The sequence below is a fragment of the Aethalodelphis obliquidens genome, unplaced genomic scaffold, assembly GCF_003676395.1.
Source record: "Aethalodelphis obliquidens isolate GAN/ISIS:26980383/991018 unplaced genomic scaffold, ASM367639v1 scaffold72, whole genome shotgun sequence".
NCBI lineage: Eukaryota > Metazoa > Chordata > Mammalia > Artiodactyla > Delphinidae > Aethalodelphis > Aethalodelphis obliquidens.
In genome coordinates this window covers 348,284-371,463 of record NW_020838016.1, presented here as the reverse complement: position 1 = coordinate 371,463, position 23,180 = coordinate 348,284, and the positions used below count along the sequence as shown (strand labels likewise).

At 36.4% G+C, this 23,180-nt stretch overlaps 1 protein-coding gene across 3 annotated transcripts in view; it reads left to right on the top strand.

Moving 5' to 3' along the window:
• Positions 1 to 23,180, top strand: part of ACAD11 (acyl-CoA dehydrogenase family member 11) — an 81,204-nt gene that overhangs the window by 9,899 nt on the left and 48,125 nt on the right. For all 3 annotated transcript variants that reach the window (XM_027091670.1, XM_027091669.1, XM_027091671.1), the window contains 3 exons: positions 5,408 to 5,533; positions 6,469 to 6,630; positions 8,241 to 8,405. In XM_027091670.1, coding sequence (XP_026947471.1) covers positions 5,408 to 5,533; positions 6,469 to 6,630; positions 8,241 to 8,405 — 453 coding nt within the window. The remainder of the gene's footprint in view (positions 1 to 5,407; positions 5,534 to 6,468; positions 6,631 to 8,240; positions 8,406 to 23,180) is intronic.

The window sequence follows — 23,180 nt, the reverse complement described above, 5'->3', positions numbered from 1 at the left end:
GCTGCATGAGCTGTTTATATATTTTGGAGATTAATCCTTTGTCCATTGATTCATTTGCAAATATTTTCTCCCATTCTGATGTTTGTCTTTTCGTCTTGTTTGTAGTTTCCTTTGCTTTGCTAAAGCTTTTAAGTTTCATTAGGTTCCATTTGTTTATTTTTGTTTTTATTTCCATTACTCTAGGAGGTGGATCAAAAAAGATCTTGCTGTGATTTATGTCAAAGAATGTTCTTCCTATGTTTTCCCCTAAGAGTTTTATAGTGTCTGGTCTTACATTTAGGTCTCTAATCCATTTTGAGTTTATTTTTGTGTATGGTGTTAGGGAGTGTTCTAATTTCATTCTTTTACACGTAGCTGTCCAGTTTTCCCAGCACCACTTATTGAAGAGATGGTCTTTTCTCCATAGTATATTCTTGCCTCCTTCGTCATAGATTAGTTGACCATAGGTGTATGGGTTTATCTCTGGGCTTTCTATCCTATTCCATTGATCTATATTTCTGTTTTTGTGCAAGTACCATATTGTGTTCATTACTGTAGCTTTGTAGTATAGTATGAAGTCAGGGAGACTGATTCCTCAAGCTCTGTTTCTTTCCCTCAAGACTGCTTTGGCTATTTGGGGTCTTTTGTGTCTCCATACAAATTTTAAGATTTTTTGTTCTAGTTCTGTAAAAAATGCCATTGGTAATTTGATAGGGATTGCACTGAATCTGTAGATTGCTTTGGGTAGTATAGTCATTTTCACAATGTTGATTCTTCCAATCCAAGAACATGGTATATCTCTCCATGGTATATCTGATGGTATCATCTTTAATTTCTTTCACAAGTGTCTTATAGTTTTCTGCCTACAGGTCTTTTGTCTCCCTAGGTAGGTTTATTCCTAGGTATTTTATTCTTTTTGTGCCAGTGGTAAATGGGAGTATTTCCTTAATTTCTCTTTCAGATTTTTCATCATTAGTGTATAGGAACGCAAGAGATTTCTGTGCATTAATTTTGTATCCTGCAACTTTACCAAATTCATTGATTAGCTCTAGTAGTTTTCTGGTGGCATCTTTAGAATTCACTATGTATAGTATCATGTCATCTGCAAACAGTGACAGTTTAACTTCTTCTTTTGCAATTTGTATTCCTTTTATTTCTTTTTCTTCTCTGATTGCCATGGCTAGGACTTCCAAAACTATGTTGAATAATAGTGGTGAGAGTGAACATCCTTGTCTTGTTCCTGATCTTAGAGGAAATGCTTTCAGTTTCTCACCATTGATGTTTGCTGTCAGTTTCTCATATATGGCCTTTATTATGTTGAGATAGTTTCCCCCATGCCCACTTTCTGGAGAGTTTTTATCATAAATGGGTGTTGAATTTTGTCAAAAGCTTTTACTGCATCTATTGAGATGATCATATGGTTTTTCTTCTTCTATTTGTTAATATGGTGTATCACATTGATTGATTTGCATATATTGAAGAATCCTTGCAACCCTGGAATAAATCCCTCTTGATCATGGTGTATGTACCTTTTAATGTGTTGTTGGATTCTGTTTGCTAGTATTTTGTTGAGGATTTTTGCATCTATGTTCATCAGTGATACTGGCCTGTAGTTTTCTTTCTTGGTGGCATCTTTGTCTGGTTTTGGTATCAGGGTGATGGTGGCCTCATAGAATGAGTTCCTCCCTCTGCTATAGTTTGGAAGGGTTTGAGAAGGAAAGGTGTTAGCTCTTCTCTAAATGTTTGACAGAATTCACTGTGAAGCCATCTGGTCCTGGACTTTTGTTTGTTGGAAGATTTTTAATCACAGTTTCAATTTCATTACTTGTGATTGGTCTGTTCATATTTTCTGTTTCTTCCTGGTTCAGTCTTGGAAGGTTATACCTTTCTAAGAATTTGTCCATTTCTTCCAGGTTGTCCATTTTATTGGCATAGAGTTGCTTGTAGTAGTCACTTAGGATGTAGTAGTCTCTTAGTATTTCTGCGGTGTCTGTTGTAACTTCTCCTTTTTCATTTCTAATTTTATTGTTTTGAGTCCTCTCTCTCTTTCTCTTGATGAGTCTGGCTAATGGTTTATCAATTTTGTTTATCTTCTCAAAGAACCAGCTTTTAGTTTTATTGATCTTTGCTATTGTTTTCTTTGTTTCTATTTCATTTATTTCTGCTCTGATCTTTATGATTTCTTTCCTTCAGCTAACTTTGGGTTTTGTTTGTTCTTCTTTCTCTAGTTCCTTTAGGTGTAAGGTTAGATTGTTTACTTGAGTTTTTTCTTGTTTTTTGAGGTAGGCTTCTATTGCTATAAACTTCCCTCTTAGAACTGCTTTTGCTCCATCCCTTAGGTTTTGGATCGTCATGTTTTCATTGTCATTTGTCTCTAGGTACTTTTTGATTTCCTCTTAGATTTCCTCAGTGGTCTCCTAGTTATTTAGTAATGTATTGTTTAGCCTCCATGTGTTTGTGCTTTTTACGTTTTTCTCCCTGTAATTGATTTCTAATCTCATAGTGGTGTGGTCAGAAAAGATGCTTGATATGATTCCAATTTTCTTAAATTTACTGAGGCTTTATTTGTGACCCAAGATGTGATCTATCCTGGAGAATGTTCCGTGTGCACTTGAGAAGAAATTGTAATCTGCTTTTTTGGATGGAATGTTCTATAAATATCAATTAAATCTATCTGGACTGTTGTGTCATTTAAAGCTTGTGTTTCCTTATTAATTTTCTGTTTGGATGATCTGTCCATTGGTGTAAGTGAGGTGCTAAAGTCCCCCACTATTATTGTGTTACTGTCAATTTCCTCTTTTAGAGCTGTTTGCAGTTGCCTTATGTATTGAGGTGCATATATATTTATAATTGTTATATCTTCTTGGACTGATCCCTTAATCATTATGTAGTGTCCTTCCTTGTCTCTTGTAACATTCTTTATTTTAAAGTCTATTTTATCTGATATGAGTATTGTTACTCCAGCTTTCTTTTGATTTCCATTTGCATGGAATATCTTTTTCCATCCCCTCACTTTCAGTCTGTATGTGTCCCTAGGTCTGAAGTGGGTCTCTTGTAGACAGCATATATATGGGTCTTGTTTTTGTATCCATTCAGCAAGCCTGTGTCTTTTGGTTGGAGCATTTAATCTATTCACGTATAAGGAAATTATCGATATGTATGTTCGTATTACCATTTTCTTAAATTGTTTTGGGTTTGTTTTTGTAGGTCCTTTTCTTCTCTTGTGTGTCCCACTTAGAGAAGTTCCCTTAGCATTTGTTGTAGAGCTGGTTTGGTGGTGCAGAATTCTCTTAGCTTTTGCTTGTCTGTAAAGCTTTTGATTTCTCCATCGAATCTGGATGAGATCCTTGCCTGTTATAATAATCTTGGTTGTAGGTTCTTCCCTTTCATCACTTTAAGTATATCATGCCACTCCCTTCTGTCTTGTAGTAGAGTTTCTGCTGAGAAATCAGCTGTTAACCTTATGGGAGTTCCCTTGTATGTTACTTGTCACATTTCCCTTGCTGCTTTCAGTAATTTCTCTTTGTTTTTAATTTTTGCCAATTTGATTACTATATGTCTCAGTGTGTTTCTCCTTGGGTTTATCCTGTATGGGACTCACTGCGCTTCCTGGACTTGTGTGGCTATTTCCTTTCCCATGTTAGGGAAGTTTTCGACTATAATCTCTTCAAATATTTTCTCTGGTCCTTTCTCTCTCTCTTCTCCTTCTGGGATCCCTATAATGCGAATGTTGTTGCATTTAATGTTGTCTCAGATGTCTCTTAGGCTGTCTTCATTTCTTTTCATCCTCTTTTCTTTATTCTGTTCCACAGCAGTGAATTCCTCCATTCTGTCTTCCAGGTCACTTATCGGTTCTTCTGTCTGAGTTATTCTGCTATCGATTCCTTCTAGTGTATTTTTCATTTCAGTTATTGTGTTGTTCATCTCTGTTTGTTCATTAATTTTTCTAGATCTTTGTTAAACATTTCTTGCACCTTCTCAATCTTTGCCTCCATTCTTTTTCCGAGGTCCTGGATCATCTTCACTATCATTATTCTGAATTCTTTTTCTGGAGGGTTTCCTATCTCCACTTCATTTAGTTGTTTTTCTGGGGTTTTATCTTGTTCCTTCATCTGGTACATAGCCCTCTGCCTTTTCATCTTGTCTACCTTTCTGTGAATGTGGTTTTTGTTTCACAGGCTGCAGGATTGTAGTTCTTCTCGCTTCTGCTGTCTGCCCTCTGGTGGATGAGGCTATCTAAGAGGGTTGTGCAAGTTTCCTGATTGGAGGAACTGGTGATGGGTAGAGCTGGGTGTTTCTCTGGTGGGCAGAGCTCAGTAAAACTTTAATCCAGTTGTCTGCTGATGGGTGGGACTGGGTTCCCTCCCGATTGGTTGTTTGGCCTGAGGCGACCCAACACTGGAGCCTACCCGGGCTCTTTGGTGGGGCTAATGGCAGACTCTGGGGGGACTCACGCCAAAGAATACTTCCCAGAACTTCTGTTGCCAGTGTCCTTGTCCTCACGGTGACACGCAGCCACCCCCCACCTCTGCAGGAGACCCTCTAGCACTATCAGGCTGGTCCAGTTTCCTATGGGGTCACAGCTCCTTCCCCTCGGTCCCAATGAGCACACTACTTTGTGTGTGCCCTTCAAGAGTGGAGTCTCGGGCTTCCCTGGTGGCGCAGTGGTTGAGAGTCCACCTGCCGATGCAGGGGACACGGGTTCGTGCCCCGGTCCGGGAAGATCCCACATGCCGCGGAGCGGCTAGGCCCATAAGCCATGGCCGCTGAGCCAGCACGTCCGGAGCCTGTGCTCCGCAACGAGAGAGGCCACGACAGTGAGAGGCCCACATAACGCAAAAAAAAAAAAAAAAAAAGAGAGTGGAGTCTCTGTTTCCCCTGGTCCTGTCGAAGTCCTGCAGTCAAATCCCACTAGCCTTCAAAGTCTGATTCTCTAAGAGTTCCTCCTCCCGTTGCCATACCCCCAGATTGGGAAGCCTGACGTGGGGCTTAGAACCTTCACTCCAGTGGGTGGACTTCTGTGGTATAAGTGTTCTCCAGTTTGTGAGTCACCCACCCCACAGTTATGGGATTTGATTTTATCATGATTGCGCCCCTCCTACCATCTCATTGTGGCTTCCCCTTTGTCTTTGGATATGGGGTATCTTTTTTGGTGAGTTCCAGTGTCTTCCTGTCAATGATTGTTCAGCAGTTAGTCGTGATTCTGGTGTTCTTGTAAGAGGGAGTGATAGCACGTCCTTCTACTCTGCCATCTTGAACCAATCTCTCACACTAAGACTACTTTTAAGGAAAATACTAAGGAAATTATTATCCTCTGGGTTATTTGTTGATACTGTTTTAAAATTAATTTCTAACCTTAATGTTAGTTCACAAGTAATTATTAAATTTTCTGTATTTCTGATTTTTAATTATCTATCGTCCTATTTAGATTGATAGAGAATTTAAAGTCCAGAAAACTTTGTTTTCAATTGGATTCCCCGTTCCCAAACCTTTATTGTACTGCAGTGATGCTTGTGTCATTGGAACAGAATTTTATGTGATGGAACATGTACAGGTAAATTAACACTTAATTGTACTTTTTGTTGCTTTTATTTTTAATTGTGATATTAGGTGGTAATAAGTGATAGTATATTAGTCTACATTGTAGGTAGTTTGCTTTGGAAGGGCTTAAACTTTTTTCTTTTTCTTAAAACAACAGATATTTATTCTCTCAGTTCTGGAGGCTAGAAGTTTGAAATCAAGGTGTCAGCAAGATTGGTTCTCTATGGAAGTTTTGTTTTGTTTTGTTTTTTAAATTTTTTAATTGAGATATAGTTGATGCACAATATTATTTAATTTTTTAATTGAGATATAGTTGATGCACAATATTATATAATTATATAATTGAGATTTTTTAATTGAGATATAGTTGATGCACAATATTATATAAGTTACAGGTGTATTACATAGTGATTCAGAATTTTTACAGTTATTATAAAATCCTGGCTCTATTCCCTGTGTTGTATTAAACTTTCATTTTATTTTGAGCACACACAGTTTGAGCGGGTTGAAGTAAACTAGGAACAAATTTAGTAATTAGGGCGTATTGGCTTAGTCTTCCTCTAGGTGTCAGTAAAGAGCTATATGTAATGGCAATAACTAAACCGTCCAAATAGTAGGGGAAAAAACTACTCCAAATAGGACATCAATCCATTAAAAATAAATCCAAATTGTTTTAAGGGTTTTTTTTCGGTAAGATGTTACTTGAGATTAGTTTTTGTCCTTTAAGTTCATCTTGGTGTATCCTTGTATTTTCCCTTTGGCATGTACACTCTTATGTAAAACATGTTTCACAAATGACAGTTCTAGCGCATTCTGCAAAGAATTGGTTTTGGTTGTAAGACTGTATCCTGATCTTTTTTGTAGGCAACAGGGGATGATGACACAGCAAATAATTGGTATGAAAAGATTTATTTTGTTTTATATTATCTGTTGTAATTGCTTCCATAGGGCCGAATCTTTCGTGATTTCACAATTCCTGAAGTTAGCCCAGCAGAACGCTCAGCCATATATGTGGCCATGATAGAAACCTTGGCTCAGTTACATTCCTTGAATATACAGTCACTGCAGCTGGAAGAATATGGTAGAGGTGCTGGGTACTGCAAAAGACAGGTAATGCATCCAAACAAAGTGCTCCTTTTCTCAAGTTGTTGGAAATAATATTAGTTAAAATAAAAACCTATTATTTTATACTTTTCTGAAACTTGGCTATAACTTTTAATATCAGCCATCAGATTGACTTGTTTTAAACATAAAATAATTTTGTATTTTTAGATCAGATTTTGTTCAGCAAAAGCTTCTATAACAGCATGTACATAAATGCAGATTTAAAGCTGTTTCTATCTCTTCACTTAATTTACCAATATATTTTCTATACAATTTTCCCTTTTTAAATTAGTTTAACAGATATTTATTAAGCATGAATGTATGTTTAATATGTGCTGAATACTGTGTTAAATATCAGGAAAATAGAAATAAGTTCTTCCCCTAAAGGAACTTATGGTCATTTTTGAGACATCTATACCTGAATCTCATTTACATGCGACTTGAAAATGGTATGAAAGAGTATATAATCTGGCAGTAAATTGTTTGGTACTCATCATGAAAACTGTTCCATTCAGACGATAGATATCAGTATGCCCTTGCTTAGGTTGGGGAAAGCTTCCTGGGAAAGATATGTCTTGTACTGTGTATTTAAGGAAGGATAAAATCTAGAGCAATAGGGAAGAGATGGTGAGCATTTCAAATCAAAGAAACAGCAAGACCAGATATGTATGGGGCTGTTTCCCTTTGTATGTCTTTTTAAGGGGGCAGAAGGGAGAGAAACGGGAACTAAGGTTTAGGGAATACTCCTTACGTGCCAGCTCCCATGCTAGGTGAGTTGTTAGACCTAGTGTTTTTTAATCTTTGTAACAACCCTAATACATAGGTATTACTACCCCCATTTTGCAGATGAGGAAACTGAGGCTTGCAGGTATTAAGTAATATACAAATAAGTGGCTTAGACACAATTTCAACCCAACTCTCTGAGATTCCAAAGATGAATATCTTTACTGTACTAAATTGAACAGAGATACCTTAGAAAGTGGGGAGAGAGATATAAGTAGATAAATAATATTATTTCAGTTGATGGAGGACTTTGACAATAGGTTGTCTTATTTGCATTCAATTCTAAGAACAATTAAAAAAATATTTGCATTTTTCATATCTGTAATATATTTTTGAAGATTCTTTAGAAAATTCTATGGGTAATAAGAAAGGGGATTAAAATGAAAAATAAAGATCTCCTTTCTTTTTCTAGTCCCTATATTACATTTTTCAGGGATTACTTGTTTCTTGTGACCCTTCCAGAAATTTTCTTTGTCTATTTTTTTGGTATGTACGTATGTGTGTTTGTGTGTGTTCTTTTTTTTTTTTCTCCTTCCACAAAATATTTGCTGAATAAAGACTAGAACCCACGTCTCTTGATTCCTAGGCCAGTATTTTTTTTCCTGATAAAAGTCTAGGTAAGTAAAATGAAAATAGATGGAAGAGAAACTTAAATGTTGAAGTTTTCAGGCTGATATGAGTGTTTTAGGCTAATATGAGTATCACGGCATTTGTCCTGAGCATTTAACACTAAAACAAAATTTGATATAATTGAATTTTGTTTTAATTTTAGAATTGCTGAATCTTACATTCCACTTTCAGCTCTGTCATTTTTTTAATTTGTATATCTTTAGGTATCAACATGGACAAAGCAATATCAAGCTGCAGCTCATCAGGACATCCCTGCCATGAATCAACTATCTGACTGGCTAATGAAAAACTTGCCAGATAATGACAATGAAGAAAATTTGATTCATGGAGATTTCAAACTAGATAACATAGTTTTCCACCCTAAAGAGGTATTGGAAGCCCTGTTTATAAAAAATTGAGTATGTCTGATTTGGGATACACGTACTAAGTAGATGTTCCCCCAGAGCACTGAAGGAGCCCACCCCATCCCCATTCCTCCCCTATATTCAAAACTAACATTACCACTCACAACTTTTAGAAATAAGTCCTGCAGATATTCTGGCATAGGTATCTGCCCACCTATAAAAGGCTGGGGTCTAATCACCTGATTTACTACTTTAAAAGGATTTGGGAATTTACATGCATGTTGCTGTTTTCTTCAAAGAAATTTTTCAGCTACTAAATATATTTAGCTTATCCACGTTCTTGCTCTTTCTTCTGGTTCATTTTCATTTTTTTCCCTATCTGATAAAGAATTTTTTTTTTGATTATTATAAGCTCAGAGAGGACAGAATTCCAAAAGACTCTTTTGAGGCTTCAAAAGAATTTGTATGAGATTAATGTAACCTTGCCCTGTGTAAATGTACACAGTGTAATCTTTATAAAGAGTACAAACAAATCAGAGCTATAACCCTCCTCCACTGAGCATAGTGAGGCCTAGGATTGGAGGAGTGTGGTGGGAATGAAGAAAGTACTTCAGTTCGTCTCTCTTTACCTGTATGCCTTTGGACAAGACATTTATTTGGCCCTTAGTATTCTGATATTGATGTGAATGATTTACAGTTCCCTGAATCTTCCTTCTCAGGAGAAAATTTTCTGGGTTCATTAGTTTTCTCAGAATGCTAAGATGTTTTAGGGCAGGAAGAGCTGTTCTAAATTCATGTGCTAAGCTTCTGAGTTTCATGTTCTTTTCACACAGGAAGAGGACAGGAGGAAAATAACATTATATATTGCATTGCTGTCATAATTCAAAGTACTACTATATCAATTGAAAGTTCAAATGTAATATAAAGACATACGAGCACATGCACCATCAAGACAGAAAATTTTTCATAGAAAAGTCAGTTTGGGTATTTAAATTATGTATATGTAATTATATGTATGTGTGCGTATGTAACTTTTTGTTAATGGCATGGATGAATTCTGAATTATAACTTAAATATAGAATAGGAAAATTAAATATTGCTAATTTATAACCTGGAAAAATTAGAAAAGCATATACCTTAAAACAGCAGGATCTGGTCTATATTTTATCTATTTCTTTGGTTCATTAATATTTTTGGAGCCTATCTTTGAATAAGTCAGCGTTCTTTATGTTTTCTATCAATATAACTACAGTACTTTTACATTCATTACTTAAGCAAGGAAGGAAAAATTCAGACCTAAATCTCCTTAGTTATGTGTTGTCTACCAAAATGTTTAAATATGCTGAAATTAAATATTAAATATGCTGAAAGTAACGGCAGGTAAGTTCCAAATAGTTATTCCCTTTTTATATTTAATCTCATGTTAGAAAAACGTTTCTTATAGGATTAAAGTTGCCAAACAGGAATCATCTAACTTAAGTTCTGTGGAGGCAATGCTAATTTGTTACATATATCATTATCTTTTATGTTTTAGGGTTATATAGTAGCTAGTAAAATGTCTTCTACTTTATACCCAGTAATCCCATAATTATTAGTTAAATCAAAGTTAATCAATTTCTGTCTCATATAAATATGTGTAGCTAATTTTTTATGGAAGTAACATACAGTTGACAAAGTACAAGTCAACTGGCATTTATTTATTACCAACTATGTGCTCTGAAACATGGGGTTAGAAGGAAAAACAGCTCTTAATGAGCTCAAAACACAGATGGAGAGAAAAGATACTCGGGTAACAGCAGAGAACAATATATACCCAAATGCTAAAGTATATCATACAATAAAACTAAGAGAGTAGTCAAAGAAGGAAAACGTTCCCACTGTGGACTGGCATTAAAAGCTATGAAACTTTAGAATTTAATTCTAGTCAATAGTTCCATCTCATTTTTTAAATTTCATAAATAAGTAGGAAATTAGACTATGTTTTTTCATGAAGGCACTTCACAAATTGGAAAATCAGTCCCTGGATGTGTATATATATGTGCTCCACTGTATATATTCCTAGGGATATGATTGAAAGCTTTTTATTTTTCCTTTGAGGGTAAGGATTATACCTTTAATTAATTTTTTTCTTACCTTTGTTTCTAGAGTCTATATGGTAGATGCTCAATAAATGAGGGCCTAGACTAAGAGCTCCTATAAAGCAGTAAATGCATCTTATTCATTTCTGCAGGTAGTTACATGTTTCTGAATGAATCTATGTTAAAAGAATTGATTTTAATTAATCACTAAGGTACTATTTCCATCTCATTTATTTATGCTTAATTTTTATTCTCTACCCCTTTCTGTGCCTCAGTTTTTATTGTAACTTTTTATTTGGAAATCATTGAAGACTCACAAGAAGTTGTAAAAATAGTAGAGGGGCCTGTGTATCCATCATCCAGATTCCCCAAAGAGATCTCACACAACTAGAGTATATTATCAAAGCCAGGAAATTGACATTGTGTGACTTGTGTGCCTTTTGGATTGGGAAAAAAAAATTTCAGGGTTCCCAAGGAGCTAAAATGAGGTAATTGATATGGAGCAACTAGCTGGTACCTGGCACAGCTGGTGCTCAACTTATTTCAGTTCTCTTCTTTTCCATTCTTTTCCCTTCTGTTTTTATATTCTGCTTTTCTAAGATGGCCTATCAAGCTCTATTCTTTAGAAAAAATTAGGGTAAAAGTAAATCTTTACTTTTAGTAGATATGTACTAAAACCTAAACAGTAGTTATAGGGGATGAAATTATAGGAGATTTATAAGTTGTACATTTCTGTAAGGTTTGAGGTTTTATTGTTCTTTTTTCCCCAAGACAACAGCATATTTTATTTTTGTTGTCAGAAAGCACAACAATTAAGAAAGAAAACATGAACAATTTTAAATGATAAACCATCTAGGAATGTGTGTGGTAAGCCAGTAAAGAATTACTAAAGGGAATAACAAAACTAAAATATATCACTCAATTTCACAATCCCTAGTTATTTTCTAGTTACTGATATGTAAAGTATTTGAAGCATGTTTGAGCAAGTGTTTCAGTAGTACAAAATGCTTACTGCAATGTTTAAAAGAAATCCAGTTTTCCTGGAAAATATCGTTAATTTTCCAAATATAAATCTTACCCATCTGGCAGAGAAATGTTTAAGATTTTGGAGTTTAATGTACATATTACCATTTCAACTTGAAAAATAAATATATTTAATAAACCCATAGATATTTTATCTGCATTCATTAATTAGTAGTCAGATGTATTTACGATAAATATAAGGACACTGTTTCTTCTGAAGTCATCTGCGTTGCAGTCTTTTATATGTCGTCTTATGAAAAAAAAGTTTGTTATGCAAAACAAAACTTGTGTTTTTAATGGATTTTTCTTTTTAATTCCCCCACTATTTCTAAGATGTCAGTGTAGTTAGAGAAAAGCTTAGTTATAAAACTTAATTTTATAGCTAGAAAAGACATGGGGATTAGGTTTTTTTCCAATCTTTTTACTTTTCAGATTTTTTAAATACCCTTAATATGCTCTTTGGTCATAAAGCCAGGTTTTGAACTCAGACCTACTGACTTCCAATTCCATATGATTCCTTCCACACTGTACTGCTTCTAATCTCTGTTGGAACTGGTCAATGTTGGTAATCTAGAAACTGAAACCCTTGTCTTTGACCATAGCCTCACTACCTTCTACTTCTTTTATTTCTTTATACCTCACCTGAGAGGCTACAAATTTGATTCCTCTTACTTTAGAATCCATGAACCCCTTATGACTTCATTTGACTTCTCACCTTGCCTGGCCCAGGTGGGCATGATCAATCATTTCAAGAACTACCTTCTTTATTATCAATGAATTAATAATTTTTTGACTGTGGATTTGTGTGCGAGTAATGTAAGAGTTATAAACTTTCCTGACCTTATATTGTTATTCCAGAATCTTCTCACCTCTTGACTTTATATATAATCTCCAACCCTGATCTTGGTTCATTGTATTTTTGCTACAGAATGAAGTCGTAAAGTCACGTTAACAGGGTCTGGGACATATCTATGCTGCATAATTTCATCTAGGTTGTAACTGCATCTCTTTGTAAAATCTGTGACATTTTTTTAAATGGCTTTTTCAAATCTTTTCTATTCTTCTCGAACTATCAAGTTGCCTTTTACATCTAGACTCCCACTCTCACATTTAGACTTGATTCGTTTTTGTCCTTTTAGTCACTTTTCAGCACAAGCTGCTTTCTAGGGATTACATACCCCTGGAAGTTCTCTTGATGTTGTTGAAGACATTTCAGTCCACTACACAATGTTTCCTTCATGCAGACTGATGGGTGACATTTTTCTTAAGCCATTGCCAAGAAAAATTGTTACTTTTTAAAAATTAAAGTATAGTCGATATATAGTATTATATAAGTTACAGGTATACAGTATAGTGATTCACAATTTTTAAAGGTTATACTCCATTTATAGTTATTATAAAATATTGGCTATATTCTCTGTGTCCTTATAGCTTATTTTATACATAATAGTTTGTACCTCTTAATCCCCTACCTCTAAATTGCCCCTCCCCCCTTCCCTCTCCCCATTGGTAACCACTAGTTTGTTCTCTAAATCTATAAGTCTGTTTCTTTTTTGTTATATTCACTAGTTTATTTTTTACATTCCACATATTAGTGATATCATGCAGCATTTGTCTTTCTCTGTCCAACTTATTTCACTTAGCATAATACCATCCAAGTCCATGCACGTTGTTGCAAATGGCAAAATTTCCTTCTTTTTTATGCCTGAGTAGCATTCCATTGTGTGTGTGTGTATATATATATACACACACACACACAATTTTATATATATATATAAAAATATATAGAAATATATATATATAATGTCTTCTATATCCATTTGTCTGTTGATGGACACTTAGGTTGCTTCCATATCTTGACTATTGTAAATAATGCTGGTATGAACACTGGATACATGTAACTTTTCAAATTAGTGTTTTTGTTTTCTTCAGCTATATACCCAGGAGTGGAATTGCTGAGCCACATTATAGTTCTATTTTTAGTTTTTTGCAAAACCTCCATACTGTTTTGCACAGTGGCTGCACAAATTCACATTCCCACCAACATTGTATGAGGGTTCCCTTTTCTCCACATCCTCACTAGCATTTGCTATTTGTGTTCTGTTTGATGATGGCCATTGTGACAGGTGTGAGGTGATATCTCATTGTGGTTTTGATTTCAGTTCCCTAATGATTAGCGATGTTGAACATCTTTTCATGTGCCTGTTGGCCATCTGCATTTCCTCTTCAGAAAAAAGTCTATTCAGGTCTTATGCCCATTTTTTAATCAGGTTTTTTTTTTAATATTGAGTTGTATGAGCATTTATATATTTGGGATATTAACCCCTTATTGGTCATATCATTTGCAAATATTTTCTCCCATTCAGTAGGTTGTCTTCTTATTTTGTTGATGGTTTCCTTTGCTGTGCAAAAGCTTTTAAGTTTAATTAGGCCCCATTTGTTTATTTTTGCTTTTATTTCCTTTGCTTTAGGAGATAAATCTAAAAACATATGGCTACAATTTATATCAAAGAGTGTGGTCTGTTTTCCTCTAGGAGTTTCGTTTCTAGTCTTACATTTAGGTCTTTAATCCATTTTGAATTTATTTTTGTATGTAGTGTGAGAAAATGTTCTTATTTCATGCTTTTACATGTAGCTGTCCAGTTTTCTCAGCACCAGTTTTTGAAGAGACTATCTTCTCCATTATCTGTTCTTCCCTCATTTGTCATAGATTAATTGACCATAAGTGTGTGGATTTATTTCTGCATTCTCTGTTATATTCCATTGATCTTTGTGTCTGTTTTTGTGCCAATACCATACTGTGTTAATGACTGTAGCTTTGTAGTATAGTCTGAAGTCAGGGAGCATGATTCCTCCACTTCTGTTCTTTCTCAAGATTGTTTTGGCTATTCGGGCTCTTTTGTGTTTCCATAAAAATTTAATTTTTTTTGGACACACTGCACGGCTTGTGGGATCTTAGTTCCCCTACCAGGCATTGAACTCGGGCCCTTGGCAGTGAAAGCACAGAGTCCTAACCACTGGATCTCCAGGGAATTCCCTCCATATAAATTTAAGAATTATTTATTCTAGTTCTGTGAAAAATGCCATTGATATTTTGATAGAGATTGTATTGAATCTGTAGATTGCCTTGAGTAGTATGGTCATTTTAAGAATATTAATTCTTCCAGTCCAAGAACACAGTATACCTTTCCATCTGTTTGTGTCATCTTCATTTTCTTTTGTCAGTGTCTTATAGTTTTCCAACTGCAGGTCTTTTATCTCCTTAGGTAGGTTTATTCCTAGGTATTTTGTTCTTTTTGATGCAACTGTAAATGGGATTATTTCCTTAATTTCTTTTTCTGATAGTTCATTGTTAATGTATAGAAATGCAACAGATTTCTGTACATTAATTTTGTATCCTGCAACTTTACCAAATTCATTGATGAGCTCTAGAAGTTTTCTGGTGGTGTCTTTAGGATTTTCTATGTATAGTACCATGTGATCTACAGAGTGACAGTTTTACTTTTTCCTTTCAAATTTGGATTCCTTTTATTTCTTTTTCTTGTCTGACTGCTGTGATTAGGACTTCCAATACTATATTGAATAAAAATGGCAAGAGTGGGCATCCCTGTCTTGTACCTGATCTTAGAGGAAATCCTTTCAGCTTTTCACTGTTGAGTATGATGTTAACTGTGGGTTTGTCATGAATGACCTTCATTATGTTGAGATATGTTCCCTACTCTATGCCCACTTTCTTGAGAAAAATATCATAAATGGATGTTGAATTTTGTCAAAAGCTTTTCCTGCATCTATTGAGATGATCATATGATTTTTATTCTTCAGTTTATTAATGTGGTATATCACATTGAGTAATTTGAAGATATTGAAAAGTCCTTCCATCCCTGGGGTAAATCCCACTTGATCATGGTATATGATCCTTTTAATGTGTTATTGTATTTGGTTTGCTAGTATTTGGTTGAGGATTTTTGCATCTATGTTCAGCAGTGGTATTGGCCTGTAATTTTCTTTTTCTATCATATCTTTGTCTGGTTTTGATATCAGGGTGATGCTTGCCTTATAGAATGGGTTCAGAAGTGTTACTTCCTCTGCAACTTTTTGGAATAGTTTTAAAAGGATAGGCATTAACTCTTCTGTAAATGTTTGGTAGAATTCACCCATGAAGCCATCTGGTCCTGGACTTCTGTTTCTTGGGAGTTTTTAAATTACTGATTCAATTTCATTACTGGTAATTGATCTGTTTATATTTTCTATTTCTTCCTGGTTCAGTCTGGGAAGATTGTATCTTTCTAAAAATTTGTCTGTTTCTTCAAGGTTGTTGATTTTATTGGCATAGAGTTGTTCATTGTAGTCTCTCATGATTCTTTATATTTCTGTGATGTCAGTTGTAACTTCTCCTTTTTCATTTCTGATTTTATTGATTTGATCCCTCTCCATTTTTTTCTTGATAAGTCTGACTAAAGGTTTTATCAGTGTTGCTTATCTTCTTAGAGAACCAGCTTTTAGTTTCATTTATCTTTTCTATTGATTTTTTAGTCTCTATTTCATTTATTTCTGCTCTGATCTTTACTATTTCTTTTCTCCTACTGACTTTGGGTTTTGTTTGTTCTTCTTTTTCTAGTTCCTTTAGGTGTAAGTTTAAGTTGTTTATTTGAGATTTTTCTTTTTTCTGAGGTAAGCTTGTATCACTATAAACTTCCCTCTTAGAACTGCTTTTGCTGCATCTCATAAATTTTGGATCATTGTGTTTTCATTTTCATTTGCCTTTAGGTAAGTTGTTATTTCCTTTTTGACTTCCTCAGTGTTCCATTTGTTGTTTAGTAGCATATTGTTTAGTCTCTTGTGTTTTTTGCAGTTTTTTTCTAGTAGTTTATTTCTAGTCTCATAGCGTTGTGGTCGGAAAAGATGCTTCATATGATTTCAGTTTTCTTAAATTTACTGAGGATTGTTTTGTGGCCTAGTATGTGATCTATCCTGGAGAATGGTCCATGTGCACTTGAAAAGAATGTGTATTCCGCTTTCAGATAGAATATTCTATATATATCAACTAATGTGTCATTTAAGGCTTATTGATTTTCTGTCTGGATGATCTGTCCATTCATGTAAGTGTGGTGTTAAAGTCCCCCACTAGTATTATGTTACTGTCGATATCTCCGTTTATGGCTGTTAATATTTGCTTTATGTATTTAAGTGCTCCTATGTTGCATGCATATGTATTTACAATTGTTATATATTCTTCTTGGATTGATCCCTTGATCATTATGTGTAGTGTCTTTGTCTCTTGTAACAGTCTTTGTTTTAAAGTCTATTTTGTCTGATATAACTTTTGCTACCCCAGCTTTCTTTTGATTTCCATTTGCATGGAATACCTTTTTCCATCCCCTCACTTTTGTCTTTGTGTGTCTTTAGATCTCAAGTGAGTTTCGTGTGTGCAGCATCTATACAGGTCTTATTTTTGTATCCATTCAGCCACTCTGTGTCTTTTGATTGGAGCATTTATTTCACTTACATTTGAGGTAATTAGTGATACCTAAGTTCTTATTGCCATTTTGTTAATTGTTTTGGAATTGTTTTGTGGGTCTTTTTTTTCCCCTTCTTTTGTTCTCTTGTCATGTGATGTGATGAGTATCTTTAGAGTTATGTTTGGATTCCTTTTTCTTTTTTGTATGTATATCTATTGTAGATTTTTGGTTTGTGGTTATGATGAAGTAGGTGGGTATACTTACATATATATATATATGATTGTTTTAAGTTGCTGACTGCTTAATTTCAAATGCATTTTAACAACCCTGCGTTTGTACTCTCTTCCTCTCATGATTACTGTTTTTGATATCATATTTTACATCTAATTGGTTGTGTATTCCTTACCTGCTTATTGTGGATATTAATGATTTTACTACTTTTGTCTTTTAATCTTCCTACTAGCTTTGTGCATGGATAATTTCCTACCTTTACTTATGTTTGCCTTTACCAATGAACTTTTTCATTTCATAATTTCCTTGTGCCTAGTTGTGGCCTTTTCTTTTTTGCTTAGAGAAGTTTCTTTAACATTTCTTGTAAACCTAGTTTGGTGATGCTGAACTCTTTTAGCTTTTGTCTGTCTGTAAAACTTTTGATCTCTTCATCAAATCTGAATAAGAGCCTTGCTGGGTAGAGTATTCCTGGTTGTAGGGTTTCCCTTTCATCACTTTATTCTTTTTTTTAAAATTTATTTCTTTAATTTATTTCTTTTTGGCTGTGTTGGGTCTTCTTTGCTGCGCACTGGCTTTCTCTAGTTGGGGCGAGTGGAAGTTACTCTTTGTTGTCGTGTGTGGGCTTCTCATTTCGGTAGCTTCTCTTGTTGCAGAGCACGGGCTCTAGGCGTGTGGGCTTCAGTAGTTGTGTCTCGCAGGCTGTAGAGTGCAGGCTCAGTAGCTGTGGTGCACAGGCTTTGTTGCTTCATGGCATGTGGGATCTTCCAGGACCAGGGCTCGAACCTGTGTCCCCTGCATTGGCAGGTGGATTCTTAACCACTGCTCCACTAGGGAAGCCCTCCTTTCACCACTTTAAATGTATTGTACCACTCCCTTCTGGCCTGTAGAGTTTCTGCTGAAAAGTCAGCTGATAACCTTATGGGAGTTCCCTTATATGTTATTTTTCGCTTTTCCCTTGTTGCTTTTAATAGTCTCTCTTTATCTTTGCTTTTTGCCATTTTAATTAAAGTGTGTCTTGGCATGTTCCTCTTTGGGTTAATCCTTTATGGGACTCTACACTTATGGGACTTGCATGTCTATTGCCTTTCCCAGGTTAGGGAAGTTTTTAGCTATTAAGTCTTCAAATATGTTCTCATCCCCTTTCTCTCTCTCTTCTCCTTGTAGGACCTCTATAATGCAAATGTTATTGTGCTTGATGTTGTCCCAGAGGTCTCTTAAACTGTCCTCATTTCTTTTCCTTATTTTTTCTTTTTTCTGTTCCACATCAGCAATTTCCACTACTCTGTCTTCCAGCTCACTGATCCATTCCTCTATATCATTTAGTCTACCATTGATTACTTCTAGTATATTTTTCATGTCATTTATTGTATTCTTCATCTCTGTTCAGTTGTTCTGCATATTTTTTGACTCTTTGTTAAGAACTTCTAACTTCTCACTCTGTGCATCCATTCTTCTCCTGGGTTTTTTCATCATCTTTACCATCACTACCCTGAACTCTTTATTAAGTAGATGTCCTGTCTCCACTTCACTTAGTTCTTTTTCGGGGGTTTTGTCTTATTCCTTCATCTGGAGCATGTTCCTCTGCCACCTCATTTTGCCTAAGTTGCTGTTTGTATTTTTATGTATCTGCTAAGTTAGTTACATTTCCCAACCTTGGAGAAGTGACCTTCTGTAGCAGATGTCCTATGCATCCCAGCAGTGCACTTCTTTCTCATCTCCCAAGCTATATGCTCTAGGGGTTCCCCCTATGAGGGCTACCTGGAACCTTCTCTTGTGGCCAGCTGAATATGTGGGCAGTCTGGTAGGTTTGGTTAGCCTCCAGTCTGGTTGGTTGCTAGGCTCTGCCTTGTGTGGAGGCTGCCGGCTGCTGGTTGGCGGGGCTGGGTCACAAGGCCGCTGACTGAAGAACTAGCCCAGGGGGCCCCAGGGCTAGTGCTGGCTCACTGGTTGGCAGAGTCAGGGTCCAGAAGACTCCATGGTTGTTGCCCACCTTCCTCGTGGGTGAAGCCAGGTCCTGGGGTTACTTCCGGACTACTGGCAGGCAGATAAGGTCCTGGAGTTGGTTGCAGGGTCCAGGGATTCCAGAGATGGTATCAGATTGCTGCTGGTGGGGGGTGGGTTTCTGACACAGGGTCTGGGGTGTCCAGAAGCTTGAATTAGCCTGCTAGTGAGCAGGGCTGGGGCCAGGCTTGTCCCAGGGCCAGGGTCTCTGGCCTGTTGGTAGATGGGCTGTGTCTGCAGGCTGCTGGATTGTGGTTTTCTTGCATCTGGTCCCTGCCCACTGGTGGCTGGAACTAGGTCCTGGGCCCTCTGGTAGGCAGGGCCACATCCAGAGGCAGCTGTGGGCTTAGGGGGTCTTAAGGCAGCCTGTCTGCTGATGGGTGGGGCTGTGTCCTTGCCAAGTTAGTTGCTTGGCTTGAGGCGCCCCAGCACTGGTGACTGCAGGCTGTTGGGCCAGGGCAGGGCTGGGTCCTGGGGGTAATAAGCCAGAGGGAGGATTCCACAATGGTGCCTGCCAACACCAATGTCCACATGGTAGAAGGAGCTCCCAAGAATGGCTGCCACCAGTGTCTGTGGCCCCAGGGTGAGCTGCAGTTGCCTCCTGCCTCTCTGGGAGACTCTCCAAGATCAACAGGTAGGTCTGTCCCAGGCTCCTATCAAATTATGGCTTTTATTTTGGGTCCTGGAGTGTGTGAGATTTTTTGTGCACCCTTTAAGAGTGAAGTCTCTGTTTCCCCCAATCCTTTGGGACTCCCACAATTAAGCACCACTAGCCTTCAAAGCCAAATGCACTGGGGGCTCATCTTCCTGATGCAGGACCCCCAGAATGGGGAGCCCAACGTGGGGCTCAGACCTCTCACTCCTGTGGGAAAACCTCTGCAGTGTAATTATTCTCCAGTTTGTGGGTCATCCACCTTGGGTTGTGGGCCTTGACTATATTGTGAGTCCACCTGTCCTACCCACCCCATTGTGGTTCCTTCTTTATGTTTTTAGTTGTAGAAGATCTTTTCTGGTTGGTTCTGGTCTTTTTCATTGATGGTTGTTCTGCTTATAGTTGTTATTTTGGTGTGCTCCTGAGAGGAGGTGAACTCATGGTCTTTCTACTCTGCTGTCTTGACTGATCTCCATGAAAATTGTCACTCTTGAGCAGCTGGGTTTTTTTGCTTTGTTTTGAAGTACAGTTGATTTGTAATATAATGTTAGTTTCAGTTTCGGGTGTAAAGCATTGTCATTCAGGGTTTTTGCAGATTATACTCCATTATAGGTCATTATAAGATAATGGGTATAATTCCCTGTGCAATACAATATATCCTTGTTGCTTATCTGTTTTATATATAGTAGTTTGTATCTGTTAATCCCATACCCCTAATTTGTCCCTGTCCCCTCCCCTTTCACCTTTGTAACCACAAGTTTGTTTTCTATATCTGTGAGTCTGTTTCTGTTTTGCCTATGCATTCATTTGTATTATATTTTAGATTCCACATGTAAATGATATCATACAGTATTTGTCTTTCTCTGTCTGACTTATTTCACTAAGCATAATATTCTCTAGGTCCATCCATGTTGCTGCAAATGGCAATATTTCATTCTTTATTACGGCTGAGTAATATTCCATTGTATATATACCACATCCTCTTAACCCAATCATCTGTTGATGGGCACTTGGAAGCGATCCAGGTGCAGCTGGTTTGTTTTTAATCTACATGCACTATAAACATTGTGACTGATTATGCTTCATACTTTATTTTGTCCATAGAAAACTCAGAGCAAATTCTGCTGTCAACGCTAAAAACTATATATCAATATGACCTGTGACATTTAATTTTATGTAATGACCTACTCTTAGCTTTATCACTTTATTAAAAATTATTATATTTTTTCCTACCTCCTTCATCTATTGTCAGTCCTACTGTATTGTATGTGTTTCTTTTGTTTTGAAAAGGTAATATACATACATATTAATAAAATTCAAGGGACTTCCCTGGTGGAGCAGTGGTTAAGATTCAGCCTGCCAGTGCAGAGGACATGGGTTTGATCCCTGGTCCAGGAAGATCCCACGTGCCGCAGAGCAACTAAGCCCGTGCACCACAACTACTGAGCCTGTGCTCTAGAGCCTGTGAGCCACAACTACTGAGACTGTGCACCACAACTACTAAAGCCTGTGTGCTCTAGGGCCCGTGTGCCACAACTACTGAGCCCGCATGCCACAACTACTGAAGCCTGTGTGCCTAGAGCCCGCGCTCCACAACAAGAGAAGCCACTGTGATGAGAAGCCCACGCACCACAATGAAGAGTAGCCCCCGCTCACCACAACTAGAGAAAGGCCATGTGCAGAACGAAGACCCAACACAGCCAAAAATAAATTTAAAATTTTTTTAAAAATTCAATACGGCAAAAAGCATACCTAGAAAATAAAACTCAAGGTAGAAGATAATCAACAAAATGAAAAGCTTCAGTTGTGCTGAGGTTTCAAAAAAACTCTCAGAAATCATTTTAAGTTCTTTAGCAGCAAAATGAATTAGTAAATGTTCACCTCATCCACTAGAAGTTATGCTATGCTTTTTATAGCTCTGTACACAAACAGGAATAGACAGGATTCTAATAAACCATGGCTAATTAATTTATACTAATTGATAATTTGATGACCCATCAGCTTTTCTCACTGGCTATTGTTTTATAGCTTTGTGGGTAATTACTTTTAAAATGTTTCAGATTTCTTGAAACTTAACTCCAGGGAAAATGTTCAATTAAAAAAAGCTAAACATTTATAGCATAATTAAGTATATCATCTTCTTTTCTTTGGACGTCAAGAGCACAGAAACAAACAGAATGGTATAGAGAAAAATGCGTCCAATCCCTTTTTTAAGCAAATTTAACAAATCTAGCATATATAGTAACTTATAATTCAATATAACCACAACCATAAAAAGTCTTATGAAGTCAAATCATAGAGGAAGCAGTGATCAATTTTTCCCATAGTCATAATGGTAAATTTTTTATTGCCTGCTATATGCCAGGCTCTGTACTTATTCATTGAATAAATACATTTTGGCCACCTACTGTATGTCAGGTACTTCGCAGCTAGACACTGGTAAACAAAATGGACATGTTACCTGCTCTTATTTCATCTTCACACTAACTCTATGCAAGAGGTGTATGTTATGGCTGCAAAAATTGAGAATCAGAAATGTTAACTAGCTTGTCCAGAATTACACAGCCAGTAAATGGTGGAGCTAGGACTTGAATACAGGTCTGTGATTCCAAAGACCACATTTTTCCTTTAAGCTACAATAATGTGTTCAAATGTATGAGAGAAGCAAGGGAGTGCAAGCACACACAAAGTTACATAAAGGCATGAAACCCAGTAACTTGCATTGCTTAAGTGAGCTTTGCTGTTTTATCTGGCTTAGATAACCTTCTCTAGATTATTGCAACAGCCTCCTCATTGCCTCCCCTACAGTCTATCCAAAACATAGCAGCTAGAGTGACCTTAAAATACAAATCCTATCATATCACTCCTCCCGTACAGAACCCTCCAATGGAGTGTCTCCTCCCATATTCCATCCCTTCTGCCTCAGTCCCTTGAAGTAACCATAGCCATTGCTATCAGTTTGGTGTATATTCTTTCAACTTTGTGTATTCATTTGTACCCTTTTTATTTAAACAAATAGGATCATACTATGCATATTATTTTACAAATTGCCTTTTCCCCTTGTATTTGCAGTTGAATGTCCTGTGTTCTTAACATAAAGCTATATAGTCCCTTGATACATATTGTTACAAAATAGAATGAGGAAAGCTTTCCGTGTTATTGGTTCCAAATTACACAACTCTTTTATCATGTTGCTATATAATGGTGGATTTTGTATTCATAAAACAAACAGCATCTTTTATAACAATTATAGTTTTATATCTATAGCATGAAATAACTTACTTTAAAAAATTACTATTGTCATAAGAGTGTAATATTTGTTATGTTGTAAGATTCATTACCAGAGAATAGATTC